This window comes from Meleagris gallopavo, chromosome 4 (genome assembly GCF_000146605.3).
Source record: "Meleagris gallopavo isolate NT-WF06-2002-E0010 breed Aviagen turkey brand Nicholas breeding stock chromosome 4, Turkey_5.1, whole genome shotgun sequence".
NCBI lineage: Eukaryota > Metazoa > Chordata > Aves > Galliformes > Phasianidae > Meleagris > Meleagris gallopavo.
The window spans coordinates 10459763-10474872 of record NC_015014.2 but is presented as its reverse complement, the minus strand read 5'-3'; the positions used below and the strand labels follow the sequence as shown (position 1 = coordinate 10474872).

General features: G+C 36.5%; 1 protein-coding gene across 1 annotated transcript in view; it reads right to left on the bottom strand.

Annotated features, from left to right (window-relative positions):
* The window catches only part of HHIP (hedgehog interacting protein), a 72200-nt gene that overhangs the window by 56439 nt on the left and 651 nt on the right, over positions 1 to 15110 (bottom strand). The window contains exons 2-4 of the mRNA XM_010709568.2: positions 8909 to 9176; positions 2010 to 2166; positions 984 to 1185 (exon numbers count right to left, since the gene is read on the bottom strand). Coding sequence (XP_010707870.1) covers positions 984 to 1185; positions 2010 to 2166; positions 8909 to 9176 — 627 coding nt within the window. The remainder of the gene's footprint in view (positions 1 to 983; positions 1186 to 2009; positions 2167 to 8908; positions 9177 to 15110) is intronic.

The window sequence follows — 15110 nt, the reverse complement described above, 5'->3', positions numbered from 1 at the left end:
AGACTACTTACCACGTGCTATGCATTTTAAATACTCTGAATGTTGTTCAGCATCATTATTATTTAAATTTACTCTTTCAAGAGTATGTCAATATATTTTTCATCCATTAAGACTTTATGATATACAATAGTGACTGTCGTAAGGAAAACCCTGTCACAATTTAAATTTGCTTTATATATCTGGGTTTTAGTTGTTTTACTGCTCTGAAATTTGACAAAAAATCAAGATGGAACAATATTTGTGGTATTTCCTAAGTAGAATGTCACTCAATAGACTTAAAAGTTTTCTAGTAGAAGTTACCCACACCTGGATGTGATTTCTTACCTCCACCTGCCACTGTATTGCCAACACCATTCACTCCCCTGACCACAAAAGCCAGGTGCACTTTTCCCATTAAGCGGTACGAAAGCTGTCATACCAGTTCACCCTCACATTTGAATTTAGAGGCAAGTGACTTCTTATGTGCATCTCAAATACAAATGGGAGCCTCATGTCAGGGGCAGCCTGTACCACTCTGAGGCTGAGCCAAGAGGCAGAGAGCACCCTGCCCTATCCCAGCATGCCTCCTCAGGCCCTCCAGCTTCCGCGGTATTGCTGAGCACCTGCAGGTCACACCATGCGCCAGGCCAAACCCGCTGCCACTGGAATCGCAGCAAACTCATTTGAATTCAGCGGAAATGAGCACAAAGGTTGAAATACAAAGATAATGCTATGTGGTGCTGATGTATATTTTCTTCTGAATTTGAAGTGAGGAAAAAATGGAGGGAAAAAGAAAAATGTGAAGACAGTTCTAAGAAGCTATCTTGTCCCTTCATGAACTAAGGAAGAATATTCATTTCTTTGCCAGATAGAACTGCAGTGACTGTTGCCATTACTCTTCTTTTTATTATGTAAATTAATTTTTTTTCTCAAAAACGTTTCTTCCCCTTTTCCTTAGATACAGGCTAAAACATAAGCAGATAGATATAAGTAAAAATTCCAACCTTTATTCCACTTTGAACAAGCTTGTGTATATCCAAAAAAGGTTCCTTGATCAGATCTCCTTCAGGACTGAAAATCTTCACATATCCTTCTTTCTCAAGAATGAAGAGGCGATGAGATCCATCCCCACAATGTACTGCTCCGACAGGCTGCCTTAGTCCACTCATGACTTCCTGAATACAGAAGCAGTTGTGCTTGTGTTTTCTAAAAAAAATGTTAAAAAGTAGTGAGAAATGTCTTCTTTCTCATAACCGTGACAAAATAATGTCCCTAAAAGATATGATGATTTTACAAACACAGCTATACAATCCAGCATAAATTATTTCCTTGAATGCATGCAAGCAGACAGTACTGAAAATCAAACTGAACTTCACTTGAACAAAATTTGTTTTGTATGTATACATAATCTTAGATTGTACACATAGAGAAACTGATCTTAGATCTGAAATGTAGACTAATACTAAAATATATTCTAAAAAATGTAGTTTAAAAAAGAGAAAAAATATTAATAGAAAAAAATATACTGTACAATAAACAGAGTAAATTCCAGCAATTCTACGATTTTCCAAAATTTGGTTTTGAAAGTCCATTAGTGACTTATAATGAGACAGTTTATTTACAATCTAATTTAATAATTTTCACAGTGAAAAGTAAATGGAAAAAAAAAATTGAAAAACATAATATAAATATTTTAATAATAAACCTATCATAGTTGCTCAGCAATGTTAAATTCAAGTAGAAATGAAGTCCTAGAAAGAGGTATCATCCAGAACATGGGCCCTAACCAAGATCCACGGGTTGGATCAAGCCAAGATTCTAACACCTTTTAGCAACTTGAATATAAAATGTTAGTGAAATATTGAAGCTAATGTAACTTTCTCTTCAATATACACCAGCTACAGCAACAGAAAGTACCATCTGGAAAACACAGCTGCTGAGCATAAGCACAGACTGAGCTGGTTCACTGTGAAAACCACAGGCTTTGCGATTTTATTTTTTCAGATTAAACAACATTTATCTTTATGAACCTGCTGATCTCTTCCTCTTTGTCATATTCCTCCATGTGGTCCAAGGAGTTAGAAGCTGGCCCTCGCACTTGTTTTCTTGGAAAATCTGGAAAGCATACACCACCATCTTTTCTTGCATAGTAAAAGCAAAACTCATCAGCTGAAGTTTGGAGAAAACCTTAAAAATGCAAAAGAGCATACAAATATTTAGTGTGTTGTCATGTCTGCAGTTTTGAGCTGTCAAACTAATCTTTAAATAGATTACATATTGAGTGGAAAAAGAAGTCCTTTTAAACAAAGTGCTATCTGCAAAAAAGGACTGCTCTGAATAAATACAAACTATTACCTTTTATGGTTTATTCATTCGTATGAAACTTTTATTTTCAGTGTGCTTAAATAAGAAAAAAACAATTCAAAATGACACTATAGTTAGTTGTAAGAAAGTGAAGGGGCAAAGGTGAGAGTTAAGGCTGCCATATATTTTTTTCCTGATTTTATATCTGAAAATGAGGAGTAGTACCTGCTGCAAAATAGCTTGCGCAGCTTTCATTTAACTTTTTTCTTGCTTTTAGTTTTGTATTGGATCCCTTTTTTATTGCTCTAGCAAAAAACCAGTATCTTTCGTTACTCTCTGTCCAAAAAAATAATGAAAATGGTAACTCTTCACTGATTTAAGATTTTTTTTTTAAAGTGGCTTGTTGTAAAACTTTTGGTAAAGACTTTGGTAAAAAATGTGCAATAAAGACTTGGTGGAATGCTGGCACCAAAAATATCAGTTGGAGAGGTGAATAACTGGTGTCTCAGAAAGCAAGAAGTACTTGCACCTTGTTGGCAGGCAACTGGCCTTTGGTGAGCTCCTGATATGAGGGTGGGTAAATGCAACGTCCCAGTGATAAAGGGGTTGCATCTCATGCTGCTTTGGAGCTAGCTTTAAGCTACCCTGGATGAAGGGTGCTTTTTAGGTTTTAGGTTAAAACAGAAGGGAGTTTAAAGACAGGGGAAACAAGGTGTTAGTAAAATGAGAGCCTTTAAGGAAAGCCCCTGGCACTGATGATACTACAATATGTTTAATGACAGTAAAAATATCCCTGTCCACAAACATATATCTAGTCATTTCTAGCTTCTAGCCAGTTTTTAATCATTAGTATTGAATCTAAGGTAGAATTTAGCTGGTTATACGTTCAGTATTTTACTAAAATAGACGTTAACATAATATGCCTAAAGTCACCTTTCTTACTTTTTGGATTTTTAGCATACTGTGTTAGGATGTATGTAGCATGGTCCAAGATATAACTGCTAAGATACACAGAATTAGCACTTCATTGAAATTACAGGTCTAATTTATGCATGACTTTACCACTTGTGAATAATGCTGTAATCCATTGATCTTGGCTGTAAAACCTCTGGCTTACAACTTACAATAAGAGCTGATCAGGGACAGCTGTGTTTCTTTGGAAAATGCCAATTTCTTAAAAGCAACATTTTTTTTTTCAGAAACGTTATCAATTGCGACAACATTTTAGTTAAAATTATGTTTCTGGTCCAAAATGAAACTTTTTGAAAGAAAAAGAGGGAAACAGACCACAAACTTCATATCACTATACTCCGATGTCTTATAATTAGGGCGCTTCATTAGGAAGAGGAATATTCAGGTCAATGCCCCTCATCTGTCAGGCAGGAGTTTGACCCTAAGTCTCCCATTTCCCAAGTAAATGTCCTAACAACTGCTTTATTAGCTATCCTGGGGTGGTCTCTCTGTGGCTTTCTTCATGGAAAATTTCGAAAGAGTTCAATTTCTTCCTTATGTGGAATAGGAAAATTTTTTAGATCCCAGAATTTTTGTGGAGTGGAAAGCCTTTCCCACCCAACTATACTTCTTCTCATATGCATCTTCCTTTAAAAACTTTGGACAAATAACATGACAAAGCCTGCCTTTGGTTTCTATAAAACAGTATCTGGAAACACATGGTAGTGTGTTGTGGTATAAAAGTTTAATTACCATGATTTGGAGCTTCAGTAAAAATCATCTGTGAGGAGCTGGTTTTAATTTATAGTAGTTATTTGGAGAAAATGTGAGATACAATTTCAAGTGGAACAACTGAAGAGGAACGCTGATATAATCACAGACTAGTATTCCAAGGCTTTGTAGATAGAATGCCAAAATCGAAGGTAATCTAAAATCTTGGAGTTATTTGACTTAAGAATACACACTTAAGAATATTTAATAATTTCTTTCTCTAGGCACAGAAGATCACTACAGAAGATGCAACAGAAAATTAGAGGTGTACAGTTTCCAAGAATTTCTAGCATTTTCTAAGTATGCCACCTACTAATTGTTATAAATTAACTACTCTTGGCTTTAATTTTATCTTTAGTCAGAATAACTGAGAGCATATTTTGATCATGTTTTTTTACTCAGTAAATGTTCAGTTCAAATAACAATCTGATGCAAACTCACTTAACTAATGCCTTAGGCAGCATCTTTTCTTACATGTAAGACTAATCTCTTTTCCTTATGAAATATTTTATCATGCATTTAGGTACATCTTGCACTGCAGTTGCCTTCTGCAACCTTCTGGTTTGAAAAAAGATAAGGCTTACATTCCAGTCTTAGAATTGTTCTAAGAAGTGAGTTTTGAATTAAACTATGAAAATTAGAATTAAACTATGAAAATTGCATTGTTGTGAATTGCATTGTTGATGGGAATATGACCTCCGTAAGTGCAGTTTCACCTGTGCATCAGGGATAGTTCTGTTCTTTAAGGAAACAGTAATTCACAAAAAACATCTGCTTCTGTGTTCTAAATGCTGGATTCACCGTACAAACAGCTTCTGTAAAGACAGTTTAAAAATACTCCTATTTTCATATCCACTTATAGCCATTTAATGTTTCCTTTATTGCGCTTACAGTGTAAAATCTTTAGTTGAGAGATTGCTGTTTTGTTCAGTGCTTGTACAATGTCCAGAAGAATGGTCCATGAAAAGCGCCCCTAAGCACTAGAATTATTCTGGGGAGAAGAAAAGGATAATTTTGCTCACTTGGAATTTATCCGAAAACAGCTCTGTCACCATCCATTATGAGAAGTATGCTTAATAAGGACTGCGACGTTCAATCCTGTGTGAATTTCTGCACAGCACACTGAATTGAATACCATCTCATCCACTCCTTTCCACAGACCCGCACTGGCTTGAAGAGTGTATGAAAATCAGGCTCATCTGCTTTATTCCTACATTGCTGACCTTGAGCATACAGTTCCATATTGTGCAAAAGAAGTGTTTGCTTTTTTGTTTTTTTTCCCCACTAATTTGCATTTCTGACAGCTAGGTGAGAAATTTTTCACTTCTTTTCTCTCTTCTCAACTCTCAGTGTAAACTAAAGTAAACTAAAGAGGTGATTCCAGGCTGATTTGTTCAAAACATACTATGTGCAGTGGTAGCTGACATGACTTCCTACTGGTTTTCAAGTGACTTCTGGCCCTCTTGCTATACTGCTGCGTTGCAGGTACCTTCACAAAGGCAGTGTCATGGTTAATCCTCCTGCTGTTCTTATTAGCAGTAGCATCACTACTATTTTTCTCCAGGTTGATTATGTGCACGATAGCTGTAAGTAGACCATGCCAGAACTTCTGGAGGTGTTGTTTCAGTTGCAGAATTTCTCAGTTGTTTTTTTGCTTTTTTGGGCTGGGGTGCCCCTGTTTGGAGTAAAAAAAAGAATAAAAAATACTATCTACCATCTGTTCTGGCAATGCCTGTGCTCAGATCCAGGTCTGGATCTGGATTCACACACAGTCATCTGGAATTTATTTCTTCAAATGGAAATGAGACAGTGCATGTAGTTCAAAATCTGTCCGATGTCTTTGATTGGCAGAACCCTCTATGGCTGAGGCACAGGTTTGTTCTTTAGAATATGTTACCTCTATAGGCATGAATCAAGTGTTTGCTCATGCCAGGAGGGAGAATTGGCCATTCCTTTCCTTATGTAGCTGTATTAATAATAACTATTAGACAGTCTTCTCTTATGATCTTGTAAAACTTAAAATTCCTGTTGTTTGAAGAGTCTTTCTTAACTCCAGCTTCCTGTCAGAAATCACTTAAGCTGAAATTCACAGTAATGATCAGATGAGAAATAACGACCAAGGTCAACCAGTATGAAGCAGGGAACTTCCATACTCAGATTTCGTGAAACATTGCACCCTCCTTCAGTAAAACATCCATAAAATGCTAACAGCTTCCAGTTATTCTGCTTGAATAAATAAGTGGGCCCTCTCAGTTTGTGGATACTCAAAACTACTAAAGAAGTCAATGGAAATCCTGATACAGTCATAACTGGTGGACAGACTGCTATCTTCAAAAGAATCAACCAATGATATGAGTCCATTTTCATCTTTGCAAATAGAAAAAGAACAAGAAATGAATTTCTGGAGTCAAGTCATCAGAAAACTAGTGTGCAGTTTCTTAGTCTTCTTGGTTAATTTGTACTGCTAACATTTGAATTCTAGAAAAGATGCTTGTTCTCTTGAATCGCTCAAAACATTTCTCATTTGTGCAGCACATAAGGGCTAAAATTACTTTTTATGTCAGCACTTTCCTTATGGTTCTTTCTATTGGTGTTCAGGAACAATTAACAGTCCTTAATGGAGGAAAAGTAATTATTTGACTTTTTAACAAATGTAGAATGAATCTCTGGCAGAGACTTCTGGTCTGGGGGCCTGTTAAGTTCCAACTCTTTGTTTAATCCTCCAGGCTAAACTGAAAACATAGCTTCCATGTTTCTTTTTCCTTTTGCAATAAATATTATGGACAGATGGGTCTCACAAGAAAAACAAAAGACCTAATTAGCTGTCTTTTTAATTATTTATATTTTCATCTGTACATTAAACCATATTAAAATCCTATATGCAGTCTTCTCAAAAAGATGGGCATGAATTTTAGTACCTTCGTCAAATACTGGTGTAGGCATCTACAACCATGTGGACCAACCAGACCACCTAATGAACCCTGCTTCTGGCTGCAAGTATGCAACAACTTTTTTTTTCTTGTACTACCCGCTTTCAGAAGAAGTATATAGAATGATTATTAGTGTCTGATTGATGTAGGAAAAATCCTATTTTAACTGATGCTAAAGTATGTAAGCTCTTTTCCTGCAAAGCACAGTGCTCTGTCCAGTGCTAAAGTTATGCTTTCATCTGGTTATCTTTCGAGGCAAGCTGGGTGGTCACAGAAAGCACTTGACATCTTGATGCACTTCAGCAGTTTTACATATACACAAACTTTGTAGAAAAATAAATTTGTCATTCGTCACCACATATGTTGATCTGAGGAGTGAGGTTCCTGTGGCTACAGCTCCTGTGCGCTCAGCCCTTTCTCTTTCTCTCTCGCTCTCTCAATCTTCTCCTTCTTCCTCCCCTTTCCCCCCTTTCACTTTTTCCAATTAAAAGAAGCTGTTTCCTCAGAAACAGGATTTCACTAACAACTGTAAGCGACTTGCTCTGCCGAATACGCTTATCGTTTGCATTAGTTACAACTCATGTAAAAAAAAAGTCTTTTTTTTTTTTAGTGCTGACTTCTCACATGGGCTAAACATCTAAAATATCTAATCTATTATCGCTGTTCAGCAGGCAGTCTTGGCAACTGTGATCCATTCTGCTTCGCTTTGGGGAATGTGATAAAGAGCAAGAAACAGCTGGTTTAAGAAAGCCTTAGAAACATCTCTTAGTTTATAAAGACAATAATAATATTTTCATATTTGAGTGGGTTGAGATACATGTTAAACCACAGTAAAGGGGAAAAAGTAAGTCAATTCAAAATATTTTCTCAAGCCAATAAAAGAACATTGCAAAAAATCACTGCACTCTTGGGATTTCATAGAAAACAAGTACACACTGTACACATGCAATTAAAAAACCCTCCTCCAAATCTCATCCACTTAAACTATCCCCTTTACTTAAATATGTTTATGTTCTATTGCAAAGCTCTGTTCATATATCAAAAAGTACTATTTGTAAATTCATTTTTCTTATCCTTATTAACTCTGCTTTCCAGTCTGTGTTGCTAATCAAAAATCTTAACCAGTTTAATTATTTTCTCCTGTGTGACATTATTTATAAGCAGTGTTTGGAGAAAGAAAAAAGCATAGTTTAAAAATGACAGCCTTAAACATATAAATAATTTACTATTGAGAATACCAAAGATGTTATTTAATACAATAGTACATTACAGCAGTGTTTCTAAAAGGACCATCTTCAGTGGTTATTTTGTTGATTTATTTACAAGTGATAGCACACATTTGGTGACCGCCTTAGACAATACTGGTCACATTCTGCTGATGGTTTTGTCAAGCTAACTTTACTGGTTACAGTGAGGAAGTGTTAGGTTAGTTCAGAATTTGGTTGTTAACAGCGTGTTGGAACCAATTCAAAGATCACAGAAGTCTATCAAATAGCTCCCTTTGATTTCAAGGGGCTTTAAACTGGAAAAAACTCGCAAGTTTCTAGGATAACATACCCAGAAAAAAACACTTTATTTATCAGCATGTAGTGTCTGCAGCTTGCAGTGTCAGCACTCTAGACTCTTGCATTTGAAAGCTATCTGTCATTTACAATAGCCTTTTGGATGGCCGACTAATTGCTTACATGATTTGAGTGAACACACCAACATACAAAAAAGGTAATAGCTCCAGGTGCCTTTGATAACAAACAGCCCTATGTTTCATGGAGAGCTGAATAGGAGAGCTCAAAATATTAACTCTCCACGTAAGAAAGAATCACTGTGGAAGCCCTGAGATATTCTGTCTTTGGGCTAAATCCCCTGGATATCAGTGGTGATTTCATCTGGTTAAGTGTTGGATCTATGACTACTCAGGAAATATCAACATTTCAAAGCAGACATCCTTTAGTACCATATTTTGTTATAGGTTTTACCTGGTAAGTTACCTCTGCAAGTATAATAGAATTCTTTACAATAGTCTTTGCACAAGTAGGGAAGAGTTAGTTCTCTTTCAGAAGTTTCCCCTTTCTCACGCGAGTGGAAAAGATTCTGGGCATGAGGTGAGCAGTGTGCACATCTGATTTCCTCCAGTAGCTTCGCACATTCGGTGTTGTTCGTGACGGAAAGTATCTGCAAGCCACAAACCAAAGACAAATAAACACATGACCTATTTCCCCATCTTACACAAGAAGATTTTATGATCTAGTGTGATAAATTATGCTAATAGGACCAATACAGTCTGTAATAAATTCATCATGTTTCATGTCAGTTTTCCAGAAGAATCAGGTACAAAAATTGTTACAATGAAATCTGCAATATGCCATTAATACAGTGATATTTCAAGTGTTTGCTTCTTTTTCCCAGATAAGAATAATAGCAGTGAAATTATTTTATGGACTCACACCTGCAAACTCTTATCACACAGGCAATCTGTGAACGATCACTTATACAGGATCTACAGCAGCAGGCCTTCTGCTCATTTATGAGAAATACTTAAAAACACAACTTGAAAGGTGACCTACTCAAGTATTTAGAGAGTACAAGCAAAAATTCTACCATCAAACACATCAGGGAAACCACATGCAGGTATTTGTTAAGTAGGTGTATCTCGACCTATCCCACAGTCTGGCTACTGAAGTGCTTGCTGTGTAGTTCGGCAGGTGCCTGGGATTGTTCATTTTTTAAATGCTGCTTCCCATTTTGCACTCTCTAATGCACACTACTTGGAAGTAGAAAAAGCTGTATGTTTTCAGACATTTCATAAGGGAAAAAAAGAATTTGTTCATAGCATCTTGTTTCTCTCAATTTTGAAAGCGTAACTTTCTCCTGAAAAAAGAGCATATATTATGCATAGTACTTGAAGAAGCACTAAACCACGATTGATGATGTGTTTAAGTAAACACACGAGCCTAAGGAGCGCAATGTCATCAAATCGTGAAAAATAATGGAAAACAGCATAGCTGTCTTTATTAGTCTTTGAATGCAGTGCACTTTGTTAATCTATTGTTAACCACATGGACTGTTTTTTGATCATTCATCCCAATGGTGGATAATGGGAAATGTGTTCTCAGCTGAGAAGGACTGAATCTGATCCAATGCAAAAACAAAGCTCAGGTTATTTCAACTGTTTGTTTAACGTGGCTATAAACAAAGACTGTAAGAGGCTTATTTTAAGAAATATTAATGCTGTAAGTATTTATATTCTGTAAAATTTATAAATATTTGTAAATGTTGCGTTTGAAAATAGCAACAAAGTTTTGCTGGAGTTCATATTTGAGTTGTTTTGTAGAATGACTTTACAATGTGTCATTTCCCTGCAGGATAACATAGATGGGAATTATCTAAATCACTTTTGATAAAATTAGTTATTCAGCGCATGAAGACTCTTAGTATGTTTGAGTATACTGTCTCATAGGCTGGCTGCCTTCTGGGGCGCAGCACTTTGGTAACACAGTTCTGAACTCATCATTTTATTTACATATCATAATTACGCAAGCATAAACCACTTGAGAGAAATGCACTCCCCATTGTTGTAAACAGCTATGTGTTCAAACTATTATACAATATACGGCCTGTGCGGTTACACAAAATCCTGTTTAAAGGAACATTAAGTTAGAAGATAAACTCTTTCAAGGAAAATTAAGTCTTAACTATGTATTGTCATAAGGCTAAGTGAAATGTTTAGTAAAGTTTAGTAGTGAACTTTAGACCACTGATGAGAAGAACATCATTTGGCCTCTACCCCTATTCTGGAAGAGATGCCATTGGCTTTCAGTGTAATTCCTCCAGATTTGCTGGAATCACTGAGTGTATTACATGTTCTGTTCTTTACACTCTGTTCGCAGATTATCTTCATCTTCACAGCACCTGCAATTAAGTAATGTGACTAACATCAGCCATGTATGGTTTATTATCTCTCTTCAGATCTTTTTTGGGATTACGACTGCCTCACATCTTCCCCCCCGCCCTCCCCCAAGGCTTATTTATTTATTTATCTATGTAACTTGAAGGCCAATTAATTGCACGTTGCATGTATGGTGAAAGGTTTGTCTTCACCCTGAGTTTGCTGAACTCCTTCCACAGCTTCAGCTCCTCTCCAGAAATAAACAATAACAATAATTTTTTTAAAAAGGGTTCTTTTGCTAGACTTTTTACTTGGGTCATAGCAGCACAACTGGTAACTTTAGCCTTCCTTCTTGAGTTTCAGATGTTGTTCTAGATGTGACAGATCTTGGAAAAATGCCTCTAGGACAAGAACTAAAAATATAATTATAGCTACAATTATAGTATGACCAAAGTAAATAGTAGCTACAACTTTGAACTTGACTTAATAGTCTGTGTGATTGCAGTCAAGGTGCTTGCAGTAAGCCACAATGCTGAGGCAATTATCTGCATCATCTGGACTTTCTTAGAGGACGATGGCATCCTGACAAAGTACCTTGGTGTTCTGATGGGAAGCAGTGTATACAGTTCAGTCAAATCATTGTCTGACAAATGGAACAAAGTCTGGGTTCAGTAGGGGATGACTGAAAGCACTGTCCATAAATGCAATTTTTTAAGAACTCGATGACATTAGCAAGCTGGAAGTTCTCCTTAAGTAAGGATGAAACGACCACTTTGGTCTTTCCACCAAATGAAAGTGCACCATAACTACAGACTCTTCAGAGTCCTTGCCTATATTCAGTAGTATCACCTACTTTGCAGAAGTCTCAGATTTTTTCATCAGTGAGTTAATCTCAAGCAGCAGGCTTTCTTGTGGTAGCAGTATGATGGTGTGTTTAGAAGTGCAAGTAAACACTAGGTATTACTAGGTAAATATTCAGTCTGTTTATTGAATTAACTCCACAGTGATGCAAATATAAAATTCTACTACTTCTACTGGAAGACTCCAGAAAGAACTATGAACAGGAAAAAAAGAAAAAAGAAAAAAAGAAATTACAGGATGTCAAAGCTAATTTACTGTTTCTTGTGGAAAATGTAATTGACGTTGCCTGGTGATACAGAAGAAGAAATGCTTGCCAATATTTCAGTCCTCAGAATTAAGACAAAAGGATCCTAATCCCCCTGAGCAGCTGCTATCCAGGAATTAACCACAGGAATTCACCCCCTCATGTCATTTCTGGAATGAATCTTGGTCATATAATAGCTAATCGGAAGATTAAGGAATCAGAGTCAATCAATTATCTGAAAATCAAGTATGTTATTTAACTTTTAGAATGCTAAAGCAAAATGGGGTGGTAACGTTTGCTACGTGTGAGGTCTGATGTATAACTCTCTCCTGGCTGGGAGATAGGACATCCGTTCTATTCTGAATCTCAGTAAATTGATAACGTATTTATCCTGGAGTATATTAAATCAGTTGTAAGTGAAAGCTGCAATGCTTATCTGAATGAACCTTTTTCTGTTGGTCCTCCACTTTGCAAATGACCCTATGGTTGACAATGGCTTTTGGTCTTTTGAAGAAATGTAAACTAATTTCCTGCTTCAATTTTTAATGTCGTGTGTGAAATCATCAAACTTCAGTCGTTTAAACTAACTGTGCTCTGGAAAATATGTAAAACTTCCAAACATTTATTGCAACATGCCTAATAATGATTATGCCTGCTGCTGAATAATTTACAACATCTGTAAGATCATCCTTTAATCTCTTGCCGCATGAAAGTAAAACACAAAGACTAAAGGTAAGATGAATCCTGGAGCGCGGAGGAAAGCATAGCATACAACATTGATTTATCGACAAAAAGAATAGTGCAAAGAAGAAGAACCAGAGGAAGGCACAGTAGACAGAAATTCTTTACTTTGAATATAGTTATCTGTTTTGTGTACCCTGGTCATATCTAGAATGAAAGGCAACATCATTTTGATGCTAACGGAAATAAAAACCCAAGCCATGGTGAAATAAGTCATTGCACTAAGCTGTATTTGACATACAAGCATTTATGTCTAAAAATCATATGCTTAGGAGATTGTTCAGCTGTTGGGTTGAACATATGCTTCTTCTGTAGTATAGAACTGGATTATGTCATTAAAGAGTTCGATTTCAATTTTAGGGTAATATGTAAATAGATCATTGTACTAAGGCAGCTGTTAAAGGGACTCCGAGATGAGTTATTTGTTTAGTTGGATGTGTTCAACAATAGCCTTTGTTCGTGAAAGAGCCAGAGCAAACAAATGATTGTAAAAGGGCACACTTGAAAACAATTACTTTTCACCCTTTCCTTGACAGCTTTGGCTGTGAAGCCAACTGAGGTAGAGAGGACTTCCTCGACTGTTGGGCTATAAGCAAACTTTCAGAAAAACTGTCATTGCAATATTTGGCTGGACTGTCCTTCGTAAACAAAGGGATAGCGCAGAAAACTGGAAGACGAAGAGTTACATGTCAACAACTGTATGTAAAAATCATACTTGAGGTAGTGCAGTGCTGTGTATTAGGGTAGCTCCATTTCTGCTCCCATAACCGCAGCCAGTGGTGCCATTTTTGTTATAAATTTTGCAAATTTGGTAAAAAATTCTCAAAGACCCAGCATCTTAACCAAGAAGCTCTCACGAAAATGTCTACTGAGCATGCTCAACTCTTTGCTTTTAAAGAAGCTGGTGTTCAGCTTTCTGCTAATGTCAAAGCCATAGATAGATGATGGAGATTAAGTTTAAACAAGCTATTTTTTTGGAGTGTCATGGAATTTTTAAAATGTTCTTCTTCATAAGTTTTATGCAAATGCACTTTGTAACAGTTTGCTGTGTCTTCTATGGAAAGACCATCTCATTTGGTGAAGTATAAATGACATATTTTGACATTTTTCCTAAACATGGATTGATATGATGAAGCAGATCTGAGACTTTCAGAAAAGTTAATCTGTCATGAAAAATAGTCTGATTTTAAAAACCTGTAGAATTATATTTCTTAAAAAGTGTAAATTATTTAAAAAAAAACAGATTTGACAGCTCAGGAATAGCTATTGTGGCATATATGGTCAATGCCACACATTTACATGAAGTTTTGAGTGCTGTTTGTTCAATGGAATCCAAGGGGAGTTAGAAGATGCTTTCAAGTAATTCTAAGAAGAGAATAAACCCTTCAAGTGTCTAAAGATTGAAAAGTTACTGAAGCTCAACTTCCAGTTTACTGTGTTGAGCCAATTGCTCCAAGGGTCTCCAAGCACTGGACAATCTCAGTAGCATATATGCCACTGAGCCATTACAGACAGGGTGAATTAAGGACATATTTTCTAGTCCTTATTCTTTTTTCTTTTTTTTCCCAGCTAGATCTTTCAGGTTATCCGCATGTGGTTAGCTTATAGTTTAATTCAATTATTACGCAGGGGCTTAATGACACTGTCTCTAGACGATGTGAAGAAATCTATCTGCCTTGAATCTCAAACTGCTGCTGCATATGGTATGAATAAAGAGAGATCTGCAGCTGAAAACCTGCAGTAAGACAGTTCTCACTCATCTGGGAATAGAGGGGGTAGGACAAATGCTCCCTCAAAAGGCATGAACATTTGGACAGAGCTGGGGACTGAAGGAGAATGATGTTCTCCAGTTTCACCCATTAGTGAACCAACTAACAAACACAATGGTGTTGTTGTTATTCTTTTGCCATAAGCAACAGGACTCTGTGTGTGGGCAGCAGTTTAGTGGGGAGGAGGATAAGTCGACCCCTTTTTGTCCTATTGATTTTTTCCTATTTGCATGACTTGAGCAAATTAAATGATGCAATATGGCTTTTTGTTACAAAACAAAGTGAGAGATACCACCCAGACACATATGTTGATTCGTAGAAGCTGTTTACATGAGAATGGAGTGAAATCTACCGTGAACCGAGCATAAAAATTCGATTCAGGCCGGGTATTTTTTATTATGCTTGGGCCAGCGAGACTGGGACGCAAGTTTTCCTCGAGTCTCTCAGACCCTGACAACTACAGAGTCGTAACGGAGGAATTCTTAATTAAACCTAAACCAGGATGGAGGTGAAAAAAAAAAGGAAAAAGACCCCAAAAAAAAAAAATCGTATAAACTTCGTAATAATGTATGCTATACGAAGTTATTACGACTTAAGCTGAAATTCACAGTAATGATCAGATGAGAAATAACGACCAAAGGTCAACCAGTATGAAGCAGGGAACTTCCATACTCAGA